The sequence below is a fragment of the Rattus rattus genome, chromosome 12 (assembly GCF_011064425.1).
Source record: "Rattus rattus isolate New Zealand chromosome 12, Rrattus_CSIRO_v1, whole genome shotgun sequence".
NCBI lineage: Eukaryota > Metazoa > Chordata > Mammalia > Rodentia > Muridae > Rattus > Rattus rattus.
This window is the reverse complement of record NC_046165.1, coordinates 65,045,836-65,064,462: the sequence shown is the minus strand read 5'-3', so window position 1 is coordinate 65,064,462 and position 18,627 is coordinate 65,045,836. Positions and strand designations below refer to the sequence as shown.

Below are 18,627 nucleotides of genomic sequence, written 5' to 3'. Positions count from 1 at the left end.
GTTAATTCTGAGCCAAGGAAAAGGCAAATCAAATAACTAACTTTAAATTGTTCTTTATTTGAGAGTATAGAAAGAAGGAACAGTATAAGGCACTTGAGGCTGACTCTATGCTAGCAGCAGTGTGTGGTGTACATGAAGACATGTCATGTCTTGAAGGTTTTCAGACTTTCAATGTAAATTGCAGAATGCTGGACAGGGCAAAGGATTTAATTCCTAGCCTGGTATTTTAATGATTCTGTGATCACAGGGTAACTTTGAAAGGGTTTCTTTTATATACACACACACATACATATATACATACAGTGTAATTTATATATAAATCATATTTTTATAAACATGTGTTATATATAATACATAAGCTTATATATTAAATTGAATATATTTATGAAATATGTAAATATATTTTATATAAAATAAATTGGCTGTATATTAAATATGTACAAATATATTGTATATAATACTATATGATCTATATAAATATATGATATGTTTATATGTAAATATATGCAAATGTATTTAAATTTGTTTTTATTATTATCTGAACTACTTGTGTGTACAGTGGGGAGGCGAGTACACATTAGTATAGGGCCTGCAGAGGCTAGAGACGCTAGAGCTTCATGGAGCTGGGGCTGTAGGTGGTTGTGAGCCATCCGATGTGGGAACTTCGGTCCTCTGGAAGAGTAGTATATATTCTTAGCCATTCCTCCAGCCCTCTTTGGTATATGTTTATAAACACACATAATATGGATGTTTTTTCCTTTGTGTGGTTGCTGAATCTTGAATCAAGATGTCTTAGTTTATTCTGAAGAACATCCATATGGTTGCCATATTGAAGGCATAGGAGAAGTGGACAGATTCTTGTCCTGTTGACTGCCTCACCAAGGTTACCAAAGAGGCATAGATGTTCTCCCTTGGTGATTGTCAGTACTGTGGGCAAGCAATTCTCCGACAGTTTGTCACATGTAACTTCTTCCCTTTGAGTTTTAGGTCTTCTGTCACCTACAGATGCTCTAGTTCTGTTAGTTGGTCCTGTAGGGCAGCTATTGGGGGACAAATTGCATCTCTGCTTTTGTGTCTTTGCTAGGGAACCCCAGTTTCCACTGATGCTGGTCAGCTGCCTCAAGTCTGTATCCACTCTACTTCTCTGTATCTTTCTCAGAGGCTATTAGAGCTGATCCTCATACAGGACTCTGACTGGGTTTGAGCATAGTAAGGCAATCTGTCATGACTACTCTAAATAGTCATTCCATTGCCACCACTCTGGCCCTTTTAGCTACTGCTCTACCAGCTGGTTCCCTATTACTCATTGTGGCCTAAGGGTTTGGAAGTTTCCAAATAGTTCTTGATACCTGACTCTAAGTACTGAAGAACACGCTTAATATTGCAAACACACTGAAAGACACACTTTCAAATTACTGACTTTCTTCAAAGTTTTGATTTTTGAAAGCTGTCACGATCATTTAGAATTATGTTAATTGACTAGACAATAGGTTTTTGTTTTCAATATCTTGAGTGTTAAATTTAGTATACAAATAATTGAGGTTTGATGAGATAAATTTTTAATTTCTTATCTTTATAGTATAGTTTATACAATATATTAAGCATACTATACATTGAATACCATATGTTTGATTGATTACTATATATGTGTGTTATAACCAATCAAATGATTTTTAAAACTCGGTGTGTGTGTATGTGTACATGTGTGTTCATGTTTGAGTACAGGTAGGGGTGTGGAAGGGTGGGTGTTGGTGTGTGTGTTGGGGGGTGTCACAGTGCAAATGACCCATTGGTCATTGCCATCACCTTGTTTAAGACAAGACCTCTCTATTGTTTAAAGCTCTGGTGGGTAGACTCCAAGCCTCTTGGGATTCTCCTTGGGTTATAGACATGTACTATCCTGCCCAATTTTACACTAGTTCTGGGGATTCCTATGCAGGTCCTCACCTTTTGCATGGCAAGTACTTTATTCAATGAGACATCTCCCAGTAGTTTTAAAATCATTTTAACACTTTAAACAAGTGGAAGCTGGGGGTGTAGCTCCATTGATAAGAGTACTTATGGAGCATGTATGCAGGCTTGGATTCTGTTTCCAGCACACTTAAAGCCAGAGCTGATGGTCCATGCCTATAACCCCAGCACTTTGGAGGTGGAGGTACCAGAACTAGAAATTCAAGGCCACCTTCTGCTATTTATTGAGTTTGGGCCACCCTGGGGTATATGAGACTGTCTCAAAACAAAAGCAAAGGGTTGTGGAGATGGCACGATAGGTACGTGCCTGCCGTGAGGCATTTGGACCTGAGTCTAGATTCCCAGCACCCATATAAAAAACTGGCTATGTCAGTGCATGCCTCTTAACTCCAGTGCTGGAGGAATGGAAGGTAGGCAGATCCCTGGAACCTGAGGGTAAATTGGCCTAGCCAGTGGTGAACTCCAGGTTCATTGAGAGACTCTCAGAAAATAACACAAATAGTAGAGGAAAACACCAGATGTTCACCTCCGGCTTCCACATGCATACAGTATACACACATACACATGCTTCTCTTACTGATGTGTGCACGTGGGGTATGTGTGTGTGTGTGTACAAGCAAGCATATGTTCAGAGGACAGCCCTTGGAGTTAGTTTACTCTTGTGCTTGTGTCTTTGGTTAGCAGGTGCCTTTGCCCACTGAGCCATCTTACTAACCAGCCCCCACCTTATTGGAGCAAAGTCTGTCAGCAGTGCCCTGCACTCCAGGCTTGCTGGCAGCTAGGCTTCGGGGAGATGCTCCGTTTCTGTCGTCCACTTCTCTGTACGCTGAGATTACAGACGCATGCCAGCGTATGCAGCTTTTTAATGTGGGTTCGTGGTAGTGCACAGCATGGGCTTTTACCACCGAACCATTTACCAGCCCGTTTTCTCTCCTATTGTAAAATAACATACTCTGTTTCTACATCTGAGTTTTCAGTTTGGGGTAGCATCTTTTAACTTTGCATTGTGGCAGATAGAATTTAGCTCTTTGTCTTCTCTCTGTCTTGCCTTTATCTTTCAACATGTTAAATCCGTGTTGCTGTTTGCATTTTTTCCTTTTTTTGAAATTGGATATTTTATGTATATACATTTCAAATGTTTTCCCCTCTCCTAGTTTTCCCTGCTCCCATCTCCCTCCCCTTGCTTCTATAAGGATGCTCCCCCTCCCACTTCACCACCCTGGCATTTCCCTACACTGGGGAAATGAGCCTTTAAAGGGCCAAGGTCTTCTTCTCTTCCTATTGATGCCAGACAATGCCATCCTCTGCTACATATGCAGCTGGAGCCATGGGTCCCTCCCTGTGTACTCTTTAGTTGGTGTTTATTGGGGACTGTGTAAGTATTATAGCTGGGTTTCCCCCTTTCTGTATGATGCCCACCCCCACACACCCAATTCCTGAGGTTGATAATTGCTTTGAGCATTTTCACTTACTGGTGTCCATACACATCCATCATTAACATGCGTCCACTCTTTTATGGAATAGCACATCCAGATGATCTCTGGAGATTATCCCCATCTCTCCTCCAGAACTCTGAAGCCGACTGGTTACCCTCTCATGCTGCCTGCACAGCTGCCAGCCCAAAGCTTCTCTTTCACTGTCATCCTCAAAAGTCTCTTCACATTATCCTTTCTCATTCCCTGTGTGTGTGTGTGTGTGTGTGTGTGTGTGTGTGTGTGTGTGTGTGTGTGAGAGAGAGAGAGAGAGAGAGAGAGAGAGAGAGAGAGAGAGAGAGAGAGGATCCTCCTTGGATTTGACCCTCACCTGGTGAAACACATTCCCTAGAAATGTTACAAGAAAGGGACATGAGGAAATCTGAGTCTGTCTTAAGATGATTTTACTGATGTGACTCAATGGGTTGACTCACCTCAGGATTTTAGTGTGGGAGACTGTTTTCTCCCACTGCTTTGGAGTAGGCACTTTTTAGCTTACTAGTAATCTGTAGGTCCTGCCTTCATTTCTAGAAAAGATTTTTACAACTTTTCATGGATACTTTCTTCCTTCCTTCCTTTTTTTCCTGCTTTGTTCTTTTTGGAATTTTTCTTACATAAAAGATAATTTTCTGACATTTTTATTCCTATAGATGTTCTAGAAAATTACTAAACTTACTAAAACCCCATAATAAATAAATTTACTTGTAGGGTGTGTGTGTGTGTGTGTGTGTGTGTGTGTGTGTGTGTTTGTGTATGTGTATGTGTGTGTATACCCCAAGTCCTTACCCAATCCTTGGAGCCCCATACAACCCACTCCCAACTAGCAATGATGACAGGAAAGCCCTAGTATGTTCTTGCTGTGAATCTCTCAAATAATGGCGCACCTTGGAAATCTAGGGCTGGAATTGGCTCCCTGCCCATGTCCACCTTTGCACATGTTGGTTGATGCCTTTTCCGATTTGCTTTGTTACTTACACCATCTGTCTGTTTCCCAAAGTTTTTGTCCCATGTAACTAAGGCTAGCCTCAAATGAATTCTGTGGCCAGTGGTGACCTTGAACTCTATATTCTCCTGTCCTACTGCAGGAGTTCAATCTAGAGAGCCTATTTTTATACGTAAACATTGACTTTGGCCACAGTGTTGCTCTTGGGTATGAGTGCCAAGACCTATCATGTGAGGTTGTTTCTGCCCTCTCTGTTCTTTCTCTAACTGTTAGCTCCCTGACTCCCTACTAGTGGTCATCTTATAAAGAGGAGGGCACAAATGCTGACACAGTGGGAGTTGCAGGGGTTTACCAGTTCTTATTGGAGCTAGTGCTTCATGTGCTTGTGTGTTTAGATGGAGTCGTCTATGCCTGGGGCCATAATGGATACAGCCAGCTGGGAAACGGGACCACCAACCAAGGCATTGCCCCTATTCAAGTCTGCACTAATCTCTTGGTCAAACAAGTGGTTGAGGTAGCTTGTGGTTCACATCATTCCATGGCTTTAGCAGCTGATGGAGAGGTAAGTGTGCTCCTTGATTTCTCTTAAACTGTCATAAAGTGCATGATACAGAGGTTATTGTCGTAACAATGTTGAGTGCACAGCTCAGTAGCATTAAGCACAATCACACTGTTCGGTCCATCCGTTCACAGATCTCTTCATCCTAAAAAGCTGAAGCTCCAAATTGTGAAATGTTCCTTCTCCTTGACACTGTATCTGACTACTCCAGGTACTGCCCATACATAGAATCAAATAATATCTGTCAGTCAGTGACCATTCTCACTTAGCATAGTGTCCTCAAGGTTCATTTCTATGGTGTGTGATAATTTTAAACATATGTACAATGTATGTTGATCCTCTCAGCCTTATTCCACCACTTTTCTGGGCCCCTTCAGCATGCTCCTATCTTTGTGTCACTTTTGGGGTGTGAGGGGGTAACGCACTGAGTTGTGCTGCTGGACCACTGACTGATCTTGTTATCCCGTGCAGATAACCATAATTGCAACGAGTTCTTTAGTGCACCGCCGTGTCCTGTCCAGAAGACAGCATTTCCTAGCACTTTCCAAGTATTCTTTTTTAAGGCTGAATGATATCCCATTACACACACACACACACACACACACACACACACACACACGTCATTGTTGTTGTTTATGTGCATTAAAGGAGGTTTTAGGAATTGAACCCATGGCCTCACACATGCTAGGCAAGTGCTCTACCCTAAGCCCATTCATTTATCTTGAATATATTGGGCATTCTCACTATTCAACTATTGTAAAAATCTCCTGCTTTACTTGTTACACCTTGTAGTAGCTAAAATAGCCAAGCAATAAAACCCATGTGAATACATCCTTTCTCCAGTAATATATGTGTCATGTAGTCAGAATCACCATTAGCCTGGCTTGGTATGTAACTGTCCATAGTCTCAGTACCAAAGACTTGAAAGCACGATGGACATTTCTAGGCCAGCCTGTGCTACAGAGGAAGAACTTATCTCAACAAATGAAAAAATAAGCCAACAAAACCTTTTAAATAAATGGTTTTTATTGCATTTGTTTGTTTGTTTGTTTGTTTGTTTGTTTGTTTATTTGGGAGTTATGCTGTGATATACATGTAGAGGTCAAAGGGCAACCTGTGGAAATCCTCTCCTTTTTCAAGTTTGTCTGGAGATGAAACTCAAGAGCTGTTACCCCTGAGCTATCTTGTTTATTTCAGAAAACTCTTTTGATGAGAAAACGTAGTGTTCAAGTTCTGTTCTTTGGCATTATTACAAATCAGATATGATATATGAGCTCCTAAGGACTCCTTTCTCACAGTGTATTTTGATTTTCATTGTTTATAATCATTTTAGAGGGAAGCAGCTTTCCGGTGTCATAGTAACTTGTTCAGCCTTGTGTCCATGCTTATCGACTTACCCTGTTCACTTTCCCTCTGATCTCACATGACTGTTGCTCTCCACCTCGTGCCTTTGCTCAGGCCTTGTGTCTTGTTGGTCCAGTGCCATTGGTCTTTGTGAAGTAACTTTGAGATGCACCTGTCCAGTCTTACTTCCCTGACTGGTCCTCCGTGATTTCCTAAGCATAAACTAGGTCAGTCACATTGTGCCTTGTTTAAAGTTCTCCCAAGGTATTAGTTAGTTCTGCCACGTGGGGAAAGACTACAAAACTGATGCTGGGCAGTGCTTTGCAGTTAGAATGTACCAGAGGCGGGCAGAGCACACAGGCCTTAACCATGGTCCCCATTTAAAATTAAATACAGTGGCATTTTAAAGGAACTTGGAATATTTCAGAAGCACCAGAGGATTTCAATGATTATTGAAATTAGATGAATTTTGCGCATTTCTGAAGCCTAGATTCTTGTTTTGTTTGAATTGTTAACCTATTTTACTTTGGTTAATGGTGCATTATTAAACTAGATATTTCTGAGTGTCCCTTGGCGAAGTATAGGTTATTTTTCTTGAATCTGTAAAACACATTTCATCTAGGTTTTCATAATCATAGCACCTTTTCTTTGAATATGTAAACAGTAGGCTTTACTGTTGTTGTCTGGATAGCATCAGACATGTGAACGTAGAATGTATTACAGGGAAGGAAGAAGCCAGTGTAGAATCTAGAAGCCCTACTGGGGTTGTGTGAGTACTGCTTGTTACAGCAAAGGTGTGGGGTGGAGGAGGGGGTCTTAGAAATTCTGCCATTAAGCCTCCCTGTTCTCCATGTCCTCCTCCAGGTCCCTATACATCCTTCCCGATACATTTCCTCCTGACTTCACCCCACTCCTCGATAAGCCATCCAGGTACAGTTAGTACTGCCTGGGTTGCATGCCTGTGGGGTCATTCACTGGACATCCGCTCAGGGGGTGTCATGAAAGGAGAATGGGAAGGAAGTAGGACTGGAGGCTGTGGCAGAGTGCTGTACAGTACTGTTTTCTAGACGTAGCATGGCCATCGCTCAGAAACGCACAACAGCTGTGGTTACCCTCATACTACCACGCCAGCCCAAATTTCCACAGTGGATGGGGAGAGATCGTCAGGTTCCGTTCCTTTCTGAGAGCCATTGGCAGTTGATAGCTGCTGTGGCATAGAAACCATAATCAATGGTATTTCTGCAGGAACAGACGTGACCTCAGCACTTACAACTATTAGTATGTCATGGTGAGAAATTACAACGAACAATTATAAGCTCAATGGTTGTTATAAATGTACTATGTCAGCCACATAGACCAGCATGTTTGTGTCTTCCCAAATGTCAGCTTTGGTAGCACTTCTGCAGTAGCCTAGCTTTCCTTGGTACTCTGGCTGAAGGCCATCACAAATTTTTTATTCCAGTTATTTTTTTTAACTCCAATCTTAATTACTTAACATAACTCTTAGACACACGTTACATTGTGTCCACCTCCTTCCCCCTCTCTGTATGAAACATAAATATTATAATATTCATTATAATATTCATTCAGGGGCTAAAGGGATCACAGCAGAGCTACAGGAGTTTCAAAGAGACCTGAGAAGTAAAAGCTGGTAAAGCTGGTAAAGGTCAAAGAGAGTCTCTGTGGGAACAAAATGATGAAGCCAGACTGGAGCTCTCTGGGAGAGGTGATAACTGATGCTGCTGCTAGAGTCAAAGTATGGAATCAAAATTGAGCTTCAGAAGCAAGGTGAAGTGGAGGCTCTTGGGGCAAGAGGTCGGATTGGACCCAGGGGAACGAATGGGCACATGGATAAGTAGCCAATCTAGACAGATGCATAGCAGTTGGCCAGCAGGGTGTCCATGCTGAGCTGAAGTCCCTAGGACAGTTAAGGATTCTCTGCTTCCCGTACGTACTGGTCAGATGAAATTCTTTGGGGGAGCCTCACCACTGCACAGTCAGCTGTCCGCTTTATGGGGTCCAGGTGCAAGTGTTGCCCCTTTTTCTTAGTCTCATGCTTGGATTTTCTGATGTGATTTCAGTTTGCTGGTTTTTCCTACAGCCCCTAGTTTATATATTGATAAATTTACATAGCAGCGTCCTTATTTATCATCCTCCTGCTATTGTCCCTGAATATTGTCTTGTGGATGGTGCCAGACAAATGGTACTGTTTATTTGACCACTAAGTGTAGGGTCTCCCTCCAAGTAAGAAGCTGCTTATAAAATGGACCCTCCCAGGGCAAGGTACAGTCTGAAAGACCATTTTACACAGTGTGAAGTAACTTCGGGCAGGGCCCATCCCAGGGGAGAAGAGTGCTTACCCCAAGGCCACTGTATGGAATTACCGTGAAGATAAGTAGGTAAGTGCACATAAAGCAGTCCAAACCATGCCAAAGGCTTGACAACTGGTTCACCCTTCTCTTGTAGTTATTTGCTTGGGGCTATAACAACTGTGGTCAGGTGGGATCAGGATCTACAGCAAATCAGCCAACTCCTCGGAAAGTTACCAACTGTTTACATACCAAGAGAGTGGTCAACATTGCCTGTGGTCAGACCTCATCCATGGCTGTTCTGGACAGTGGTGAGGTTCGTGCTCTTCACTTCCCTTCTCCCCCCACCTACCCACTCCCGCCTCCATTTCAAAGGTCCAGCATGGAGAGGAGAGCTTGTCTTGGGTAACTGACCCTAACTGAGGACCAGCTAGCAGGTGTTCAGTCCTCAGAATGACTGCAAATCTGAAGACTTCAAGTAAACATGTGTCTTAAGTTCAGTTTTCACAAGATCCCCATAGTCACATAAGGGCAGAGGGTGGGGTAAACATTAGATCATGTAGGCCAATACTCAGGTATTTGGATTAAATGGTGTCATCTGTTCGTTTTTTAAGTTAGCTAATGACTTCATAAAACCCCACAGTGTCTCTAACGTTCTACTGGAAGAAGCATCACGGTGTTGATCATTGCTGGCTACTTTTATAAGACTCTTCCCTGCTGCCCTGTACTGTGGCCACTTTTGAGCTGATGCTTATCTCTTTGAAATTACTGGTGCAGCTTAAATGGACCACTTAACACTTATGCTTTCCTTGGTGCATGGAAATTATTAACAGAGTCAACCCAAGTTGACTTTTTTTTTCTTTATTCAATCCTGTTACCTGAGTACTTCAGTCATCTAATGTCCTCTGTTCCAGTGTTCTTCATGCTTCTACTTTTTTAAGATTTATTTTTATTTTTTAAATTGTGTGTGTGTGTGTGTGTGTGTGTGTGTGTGTGTCCCCATGCATGTGTGCACAAGAATCAATTATGCCCGTAGGAGTACAGAAGAGCCTGTCAGATCTACTACAGATGGAATTATAGGCAGGTGCCACTTAAAACACCAAGTGACCATCCAGTTCTGTGATTCCCTGTACAACCCCTTTCTTTCCCACTCACTCTCTTGGTTACTTGTTACTCCTTAGCTCTGAGCCTATGAGTGCTCACTTATTTTCTGATGGGATGTGAAATTACCTACTAAATAGTTTTTCTGTCTGACACTCATTTACCCTTCTCTCTGTGGTCTTTTAAAAATGAAAATTTAATCTCTATTTTTAAAGATTGTGGTAAAAATTCTTAGATGTATTCCGCTTTCTTTTGTGTTTGCTTGTTTGTCCCTTTGTGTTTTAGATGGTGTCTTGATGTGTAGCACTTGCTGGTCTGGTACTTGACATGTAGCCCAGGCTGGCCTCGAATTTGTGGCAGTCAGTCTCCTTGCCTTAGCATCTTAGAGCTGGGATTACAGGCATTCACATAATGCCTGGCTTTTTTTTTTTTTTAAATCAGTTTATTATCTGACTTCTTTTCTCTTACCATGTTTCTTCCTACTTATCTTCAGTTTCTCCTATGATGTTCTATGTGCCTTCTGCCTGGAATGCCATCATCTAACTCTGCTTGGTGCTCCGTTTCTAAATGCCTTTCCTAACAGTTGCTCTTAGAACGAAATGCTGTTCTCACTGTTCCTAAAGTGCCTCAGTGACCTCTGCCGTCCACGGCTTCTGCCACCCTCTCACCAAGAGGGCACATGTTCTTTGCCTCTGTTAAGCTTTGGCTAAAGGCTCCTCCTCAGTGCCTTTACTATGTAGGGTGTGTGGTAGGTGCTTCTGATCATCATTGGCCCTCAACTTCCTCATCCGTGAAGCCGAGAGATAGGAACAGACGGTCAGTTCAGTCATCATCACCCTCAAAGCCTCTGAATTCCACCTGTAGGATCACATAGTATACAGTACAGGTTCTGGAGGATCTGGTGTGTTCAGGACAGGACTTCCCTTCCTATTGGCACTTCCTACAGCCCTCTCCTCTCTCCTCTCAGGTGTATGGCTGGGGCTACAATGGCAATGGACAGCTGGGCCTGGGAAACAACGGCAACCAGTTGACCCCAGTGAGGGTGGCAGCCCTGCACGGCGTGTGCGTGAACCAGGTACACATTGCATTCTCTTGCCAGGCAGCCACACCCACCTTTCCTGCTTTGATGGTGCTGCCCCTTGCCTACTTCCAGCCTCTGGATATCCTTGCTCATTGCACTCCAGCTGGAAGCTTAGCCTGCAGCTATGAGGCTCGAGAAGCAGCCAGTTCTAGGGAGACAACTCATTTAATTGAGGGGAACAAAGGTTGTTTAAACCTCTGAGGAGTGGGTAGAGGCTTTCAGGGTACGTATACATTATTGGCCAGGGCCAAGGTATTGGTAGTGCCTTATTTGCATGAAGATGAATTCCAGGTGCTTGCTGAATATGACCTTATAAGGAGATAGGAAGATTAACCTGTAATCTGGCAACCAGACTATGACCACCTCAAGGGTGGCAAAAATGGATGGATAAGGACATGTGTACCAGGACATGCAGGTCCAGGGCAGGGAGGGAGCAGTCCTACTCCTGAAGATCTTGAGACAAGATTTTGGGCGTTTGGACATGCGTTAAATCACTCTTGCTCCAGCCCACTCCACTTCTGGCTCCAGAACTACGGCAGATGTATTGAAGGTTAATTCTTCTGTCATTCATTTCTGGCAACTCTTTAGGCCCTCAGCTTTTACATTTAAAGTTTTAGCCGTCTTGATTTTTCCATGAGAAAAGGGAAGCCCATGGTATTGGACATGGTCTTCTCCACAGAGTAAAGAAGCTCATGAAAACGTCCAGGGATCAGAGGTTGGGGTTCTCTGGTGTACATGTGCAGCTGACTGGCCCTCTGCAGAGACTGACTGAGCTAACAGTTGGTGGCCCTTCCCTGCCTGTCTCCTAGTATGGTAACCATTTGTGTTTCCTTTCAGATCGTCTGCGGTTATGCACATACACTAGCACTCACAGATGAGGGACTGCTCTATGCCTGGGGAGCTAACACATATGGGCAGCTGGGAACTGGAAGCAAAAATAACCTGCTGAGCCCCACACAGATCATGGTGGAAAAAGAAAGGTAAAGTGACCATGCCATGCCTTGGAGACATCGGATGTAGCCTTGGGTCTGTAGCAGAGCTGTGGTATTTGTCTTGTGATTCTTGCTTATTAACATTCTCATTTTGATCACAATGGTTTGTGAGTCAATGAACATGCATACTCTTGCCCTGTCTTCTGAGGCACCCACCTGTGATCGGTAGAACCTAAAGCTTCTTCATTCTGAAAGTCATGGAGTTGTCCATTGCAAAGGGAGGTTATCTAGGGTCTGCAGTCATACTGAAATTGAGAGGGTAGCGCTAACTTTGTCAACTAAATTCACTTTTAAATCATTAAAATTGCTTTTTAAAGGACGTTATCTGTTTAAATACTGATTTTTGTTTAATGTCTGCTATTGGGATAGACACTTAATGTGTGTTCATCAGACTGTGAGTTTTTATGTACAGTTTGTCTGGGACCCTGCCTTAGGAGCACTGAGAAAACTGAAGCAGGTCTAGCTTCGGTGGAATCTCCGGGGTCTGTGAGCCCCAGCCCAGTGGTATTCATCTTAATGAAGATGCTGAACTCTGGATGGGGATGAGGGGGAAAATGTATCTGTGAGGAAATGCCGTATTGAAGATAATATCTACAAGGGACTGTGGTGGAGAGGAGAGGGATGGTTGAATAAGGAAAGTGCTTCGATCCCCAGAACCCATATGTAAAAAGCCAGATGTGTTGATGTGTACTTGTAATCTCAGCACTGGGAAGGTGGAGATGGGGATGTCAGGGACTGGCCAGCCTAGCCTCTTTGGTGAGTTACAGGCCAGTTAGAGACTCTCTCTCTGTCTCAATAAAAAGCTTTATGGTATCTGGAATTACACCTGAGGTTATCTTCTGACACAAAAGTGTACTTTACCCTCACCCCCCCACCACAGCACACACACACACACACACACACACACACACACACACACACACACACACACAAACGGCATGCATATTCACTCAGGCAAAAACCTCATACATATACATTAAACGTAAAAAAAAAATAGAACAAAAAACAAACCAAAACCTTTAAAAAAAACCTGTTTCTTTTGTGTGTGTCTGTGTGTATGGGGTGGGGGGATTGGGGATCAGGGGTGTTTCCTGACCTTTGGTTTTGTAAGCAGGATTTATTGCTGATATCACTGATCTTGGGCTGATTGTGAGCTGTTCAAGCATTTCCTTCTAAATTACTCTATGACGTGTGCTGGAGGCTAATGTGTAAGGGGTAACACATTTTTCTTAATTCTTCAGGGTTATAGAGATTGCAGCTTGTCACTCCACCCACACATCTGCTGCCAAGACGCAGGGCGGGCATGTGTACATGTGGGGCCAGTGCCGGGGCCAGTCTGTCATCCTCCCGCACCTAACCCACTTCTCCTGCACCGATGACGTATTTGCCTGTTTTGGCACCCCAGCTGTCTCATGGCGCCTCCTGTCTGTAGGTAAGCCGCTTAAGCCTGCTTCCACCCAGGGTCACCAAACCCCATTCCCTGCGCACTTGGTTATTGTGAGTTGTTTGAGTTTTCTGTGTGCTACTTTTAATGCTTTTCCTGAATAGTAAGCACATTTATTCATAGGTCATCAAACACGTCTATGGTCTTATTTTTTTCTTCCCTAAGTACTTCTATTTCAGTTGAATTCATATTTAATAACAAAATTAACCCATACAGTCAAGTAGCATTTAGTCCATTCACAATGCTTTGCACCCATGTTGTGCCATATTAAGCTCCAAATGTTTGCAAAAGGCAACCAACCACTCAGCAAGCAGTCATGCCTCATCCGCATCCCCTTTTTATGAAAAAAAGAAGAATTTAGGCTGCTGCTTAACTTAAGGAGAAACAAAGAACATTTTTTAAAATATATTTTACCATCTCAGTTAGTGTAACACAATGTATATTTGCAATAAATACAATGACCAAAGCAAAAAGAAAAGAAGAAAATTGGTTCAGTGAGTGGGATCGTTTGGTTATAATCACACTTACGTTTAGTGTACACAGCCTGATACGTCCATTTGTTCTTCCAGCTGGCCGAAGTGTGACAGGCTTCTCCAGGTCTTTGTATGTCACAGTGTGGAGATCTTTTTCAGAACACTATCTCCTACATCGCTGTTTCCTAAAAGTCAGGATTGTACTGGCCATCATAGACCAAGGGGGGAAGGGTTATTTCCATTCTGTAAGGAGATGCTGAGGCACCTATGAAAACCTTTGTTTTGGGCGAGTGGTTAGCCATCATTCATGCCCTGGACACTCTCACCTTAGTCACTCCCGCCCTTTCCTCTGGAGTGGTTTGCCTCTGGGGTCCAGGGAGACTGGTCTCTCATATAGGGCCTAACTGTTTTCAAAGGCAGCAGCCCTCCCGGCTCACCCACTGTTCTCAGCCCAGGACAGTGGACACTTGTCTGCTTTGGCTCAGTACCCGGCCTCTGGGTAGATCTTTCTCAGTGTCATTTGTTATTTTTGTTCCTTCATACATATAAAGTATCGGATGGATTTGTTCTGGATCCTTGACTGTGTTCACAGTAACACCATGCTCCTTAGGAAGACTCATCACGGCAGCTCACGGCAGCTAACATTGAGTTTCCTGTAAATCCTTGGGTCTTTACAGGGAAAGATAGCATGGACGTATTACTGCTTTACCATTAATTTTCAGAGCTAAGTGCAATGTTTAGATTTGGAATGGCTAACAGTGTCTCTGCTGAAGAGCTGTGGCATGGTACAGTGGTTTTGGTTCTCCTTGGTTTGCACAGGCCAACTAACTACCCAAGTCAGAGCCACGGAAAATCGGTAAGCAGTGAGTCCCAGGAGGGAAACTATTCAGCTCTTGAGAGATCAGCTGTATCCCCATAAGTGCCTGTGAGATTTATTTTTTGTGCATATTTTCATATTTAATTACATAGGAATTTGACTTTCCTCATACTCGTTTTGTTGGTAGTTTATTGATGAATTACTTTTATACTGTGAAATAGATTTGTCAACTGAGTCATGAGCTTTATTGACCAGAGTGGAATTGGATACCATAATTATCTTTTGGAAGCCTTTCATGCCTGACTCTGTCTCTTGAGCTGTGTGTGTTAACAGTGTCTCTGTTGCCTTCAGAGCATGAAGACTTTTTAACAGTTGCAGAATCACTGAAGAAAGAATTTGATAGTCCAGAAACTGCAGATCTGAAGTTTCGAATTGATGGGAAATATATTCACGTCCATAAAGCTGTTTTGAAGATCAGGTACTTTTGCATGATGTAGAGCTCTCAGTAGTAACTGTTTCCCCTTGTTTATTACCTCACAGCACAGACACAAAGAACTGGCTGTGGCGGCACAAAGAAGTATGGCAACTTAGTATTTTTGGCAGATAGTTGCTACTTGTTGCCAAGAGTATTCTGACTTGTGTTCATGCAACTTTTAGGGCGAGTATGAGTATTTATGTGGGGATTCTTTGGTGGCAGAGGGTTCTGCGGTTTCGGTTTTGCAGTCAGAGACTGTAGCCAGCACTTGTGCACACTTGGAAAGTGTCCCTAGTTCTTCTGTCCTTTTCCAAATTACAGATGGCTGGGGTTTAGCTCAGTAGTACAGCACCTGTCTAGCATGGCCAATGCCCTGGGCTTGGTTCCCCAACCGTAAAAATAAGTGAATTAATAAGTTAAAAATAGCTTCTGTAGACACTTTATTTGCACGCTAAATTTGTGAGTAAATGTCAATTTGTATCCTCTTCTTCTGTTCAAGATTAGTTTTTCCCTTACAGAAAACTTTTATAACCAGGAATGTAAATTGCCAACTAAAGAAAAGTTTAAATAGAATAAGTGGCAGGATGAATGGAGGCTGAGCACTCATAAATACTGACTGAACGGTTCTTCCCTCCGATGACCACTACAGAGTTGTGTCTTTATGGAGATTCCATTTAACCCTTTGGTGGTGGACATACAGCTCAGTTGGCAGAGTGCTTGCCTACTTATGAGAGGCCCTGGGCTGGAGCTTACACTGCAGGAAGCCGCTGTTCCCAGCATTTTTTGGGTGGAAGCAGCAGAATAATAAATTTTAAAGCACTTGCAAACCTATCTGTTGTTAAGTACTTAGGCTAAAACTGTATGAGCCACAGAAGTAGATGAAAAGATGATTAGACATGTTTTTGCCTGTGACTCTGGTCAACTCTGTGTGTGTGTGTGTGTGTGTGTGTGTGTGTGTGTGTGTGTGTGTGTGTGTGTGTGTGTGTGTGTGTGTTTCTTCTATAGCTCTTCTAACCCATTACTCCATTATGCCTTGCTTAGAAACATTTTTTAACTTCTCTAAGTAACTCTCCCTGAACCGATTTGTTTAGGAATATTATATATTTCTGTACCATATCTCACTCTACCACTAAGCTACATCGCCAGCCCTCACAGTGTTGTTTAAAATGCGATTGTACATACATTAAAAAAAAAAAAAAGGTTCAAACACTTGCTTACTGGGGCCTAATGGAGACAGTGCTGTTGAAGTACAATATGAGGGACTTGGGCTCTCTGGCTAATTGATCCTGTTAAATGGTGATATCAAGATGAAAGTCCTTGCATAGCAAATACTTTTGGCACCAACAGTGAATGAGCCCAGCTTATTCCAGCACAGAAGGTAAAGGGTACCTCTCATAGCTGTTTCTTCGGTCTCAGCCTTTTCCTTAGGCAAGCCTTTGCTTTTGTTGCAGGTGCGAACACTTTCGGTCCATGTTTCAGTCCTATTGGAATGAGGACATGAAGGAAGTGATAGAGATAGACCAGTTTTCTTACCCTGTGTACCGTGCCTTTCTCCAGTACCTCTACACAGACACAGTGGACCTGCCACCGGAGGATGCTATAGGTACTGCACCGGGATTGGCCAGGCCATGTGGCCATGGCTGTCTCCTGTTCTGAGAGCTGTAGCATACAGTCATTTACAGGTGGATTGACTTTTATATGCTTAAAAGTAGTATTTAAGTGAGCATCTCTAAAATGCTACTATAGTTTAAAATTGGACATAGTTTGCAACTATAAACTTATTTTAATGTTTTTAATGTGAAAGGATGACTTTCCTTTTTTTTTTAACCTTATGAAGCTGTTTAATTAGGTTGTTAACAATTAGAACAGCAGTTTGTGAGGGTACATGCCATTCGTCAGGGAGAACTGAGACTGCAGGTAGCCCTGTTGCTGAGGGACAGCTTTGATCTTTGGCAAAATCCGCGAGTCCCAGCTTTCTGATCAGCCTTTCGCTGCTCTGTAATCTCATATTTCTCCCTCTCCGTGTCAAAGATCTCGCCCTCCTGATGCCTGGGCTTGCGAAGTGGCTGCTTCTTGAAGTAAGCGTCAGTCAGGTGTTTGGGGATTTTAACCTTGCTGATAGCAACTTTTGTAGAGGTGGCGATGACAAACTTCTGGTGTGTTCTGTGCAGAGGAACTCTGTTGAGGGCAAGAGGGCCAGTCACAATTAGTAAGCCACTGCCCAGCTGCTTCAGGAAACCACTCTCTTGCCCCTGTGGCACCCAGTGAGGATGATCAGGACAGTCCCGGGAGTGATGTGGGAGCGCAGCCTTCTGTGCTGACTGAAGGGCTTTGTGCCATGACTCAGCAGCTTCAAGGCACATCTCAGTAGGATAATACCTAGGCACTTTTCGAAGCTTCACCACCCGGGTGCCACAATTCTTGTCCCCACCAACTGTTTTTGTGACGGTAGCAAGGACCTTTTCTTTCTTCTTCTCAACCTTCGCCTTGGCAGCCGAGTATTTCCTTTTGTACAAGGCCTTTTTGGAATACATAGCAGATCGGGAATGCCTGCCAATTCCTCTCACCAGGACAGGGTTCCAGCTGCAATGGGGCTTCCCCTTCCTCAGCAGACCGCACCAGAGGGCCGGGCCCGGGGGCAGCAGCATCACCGCCAGCCTTCTTAGCTGCAGGTTTCTTCTCCTTTTTATCAGGCTTCTCCGCTTTTTCACCCGTCATCTTGCAGGACAGGAAAGCGGTCTAAGACAAGGATGAGTTTCTAATGCATTTAACCTTTTAGAAACAATATGAAGAAGTGAGTCTCCTTTTTACTTTTACTGTGGAAGCAATTGTACAGAGTAAATCCCAGGTCTCCTTTTTCTGCCTTGTAGGCCTTTTGGACTTGGCAACATCGTACTGTGAGAACAGACTGAAGAGGCTCTGTCAGCACATCATCAAGCGAGGAATCACTGTGGAGAATGCTTTCTCGTTGTTCTCTGCTGCAGTCAGATATGACGCAGAGGTAACACAGACGTGCCCCAGCTCCCTCGCCATCAGCCCACTCCCCTCTCTCCTGTGATGCAGCATGGCTACTTTCACCTCCTTTAGTGGCTCAGTGGCCAGCCTAGATGAAGTCTGCCTTTGCTTCTTCACATTTCTGTTCACAGTCCAGAATCAGTGTTTCTCTGCTTCTGCTTTTAAGTAACTGGCTGAAGGGTGCACAGTGAAAGTATAAAATGCTGGGCTCCGCTGGACTGACAGGCAGCATGCTTTACTTCCAGACTTCTGACTCAGTGCAGCTCTCTTTCTCCAGAAAAGAGACTGTGGGGTCCACTCTGTCAGGAGCCCAGGGTGCTGCTGGCTTTCCATCCGTGGGGGTCTGGAATTGTGTCACTGTCTTGTAGCTCAGCTCCTATGTGAAGACCTTACTGTGTACTGCCTCTGCTTTTTTAACTTAAAAGTTTTTAGTGCACATGCTGTGTGTGTGTGTGTGTGTGTGTGTGTGTGTGTGTGTGTGTGTGTGTGTGTGTGTGTGTGTGTGTGTACATGTTTGAACAAGGGAGTCAGTTTTCCTCTCCCACCTTTCCATAGACTCCAAGGATCAAAGTCAGTTGTTATAAGCAGCGGATGTCCTTACCCACTGAGCCATCTCAGCTGTTCCCATTTT

At 43.5% G+C, this 18,627-nt stretch overlaps 1 protein-coding gene and 1 pseudogene across 3 annotated transcripts in view; one reads left to right on the top strand and one right to left on the bottom strand.

The window, feature by feature from the left end:
• Positions 1-18,627, top strand: part of Rcbtb1 (RCC1 and BTB domain containing protein 1) — a 39,857-nt gene that overhangs the window by 16,377 nt on the left and 4,853 nt on the right. For 2 of the 3 annotated variants that reach the window (XM_032917477.1, XM_032917476.1), the window contains 6 exons: positions 4,782-4,948; positions 8,756-8,914; positions 10,667-10,774; positions 11,618-11,760; positions 13,014-13,204; positions 14,858-15,024. In XM_032917477.1, coding sequence (XP_032773368.1) covers positions 4,782-4,948; positions 8,756-8,914; positions 10,667-10,774; positions 11,618-11,760; positions 13,014-13,204; positions 14,858-15,003 — 914 coding nt within the window. In that variant the 3' untranslated portion in view covers positions 15,004-15,024. Of the gene's footprint in view, positions 1-4,781; positions 4,949-8,755; positions 8,915-10,666; positions 10,775-11,617; positions 11,761-13,013; positions 13,205-14,857; positions 15,025-16,432; positions 16,585-17,851; positions 17,983-18,627 lie in introns of those variants that run through there. The other variant, XM_032917478.1, reaches the window with a different exon arrangement.
• On the bottom strand, positions 16,797-17,699 carry LOC116913331 (annotated as a pseudogene).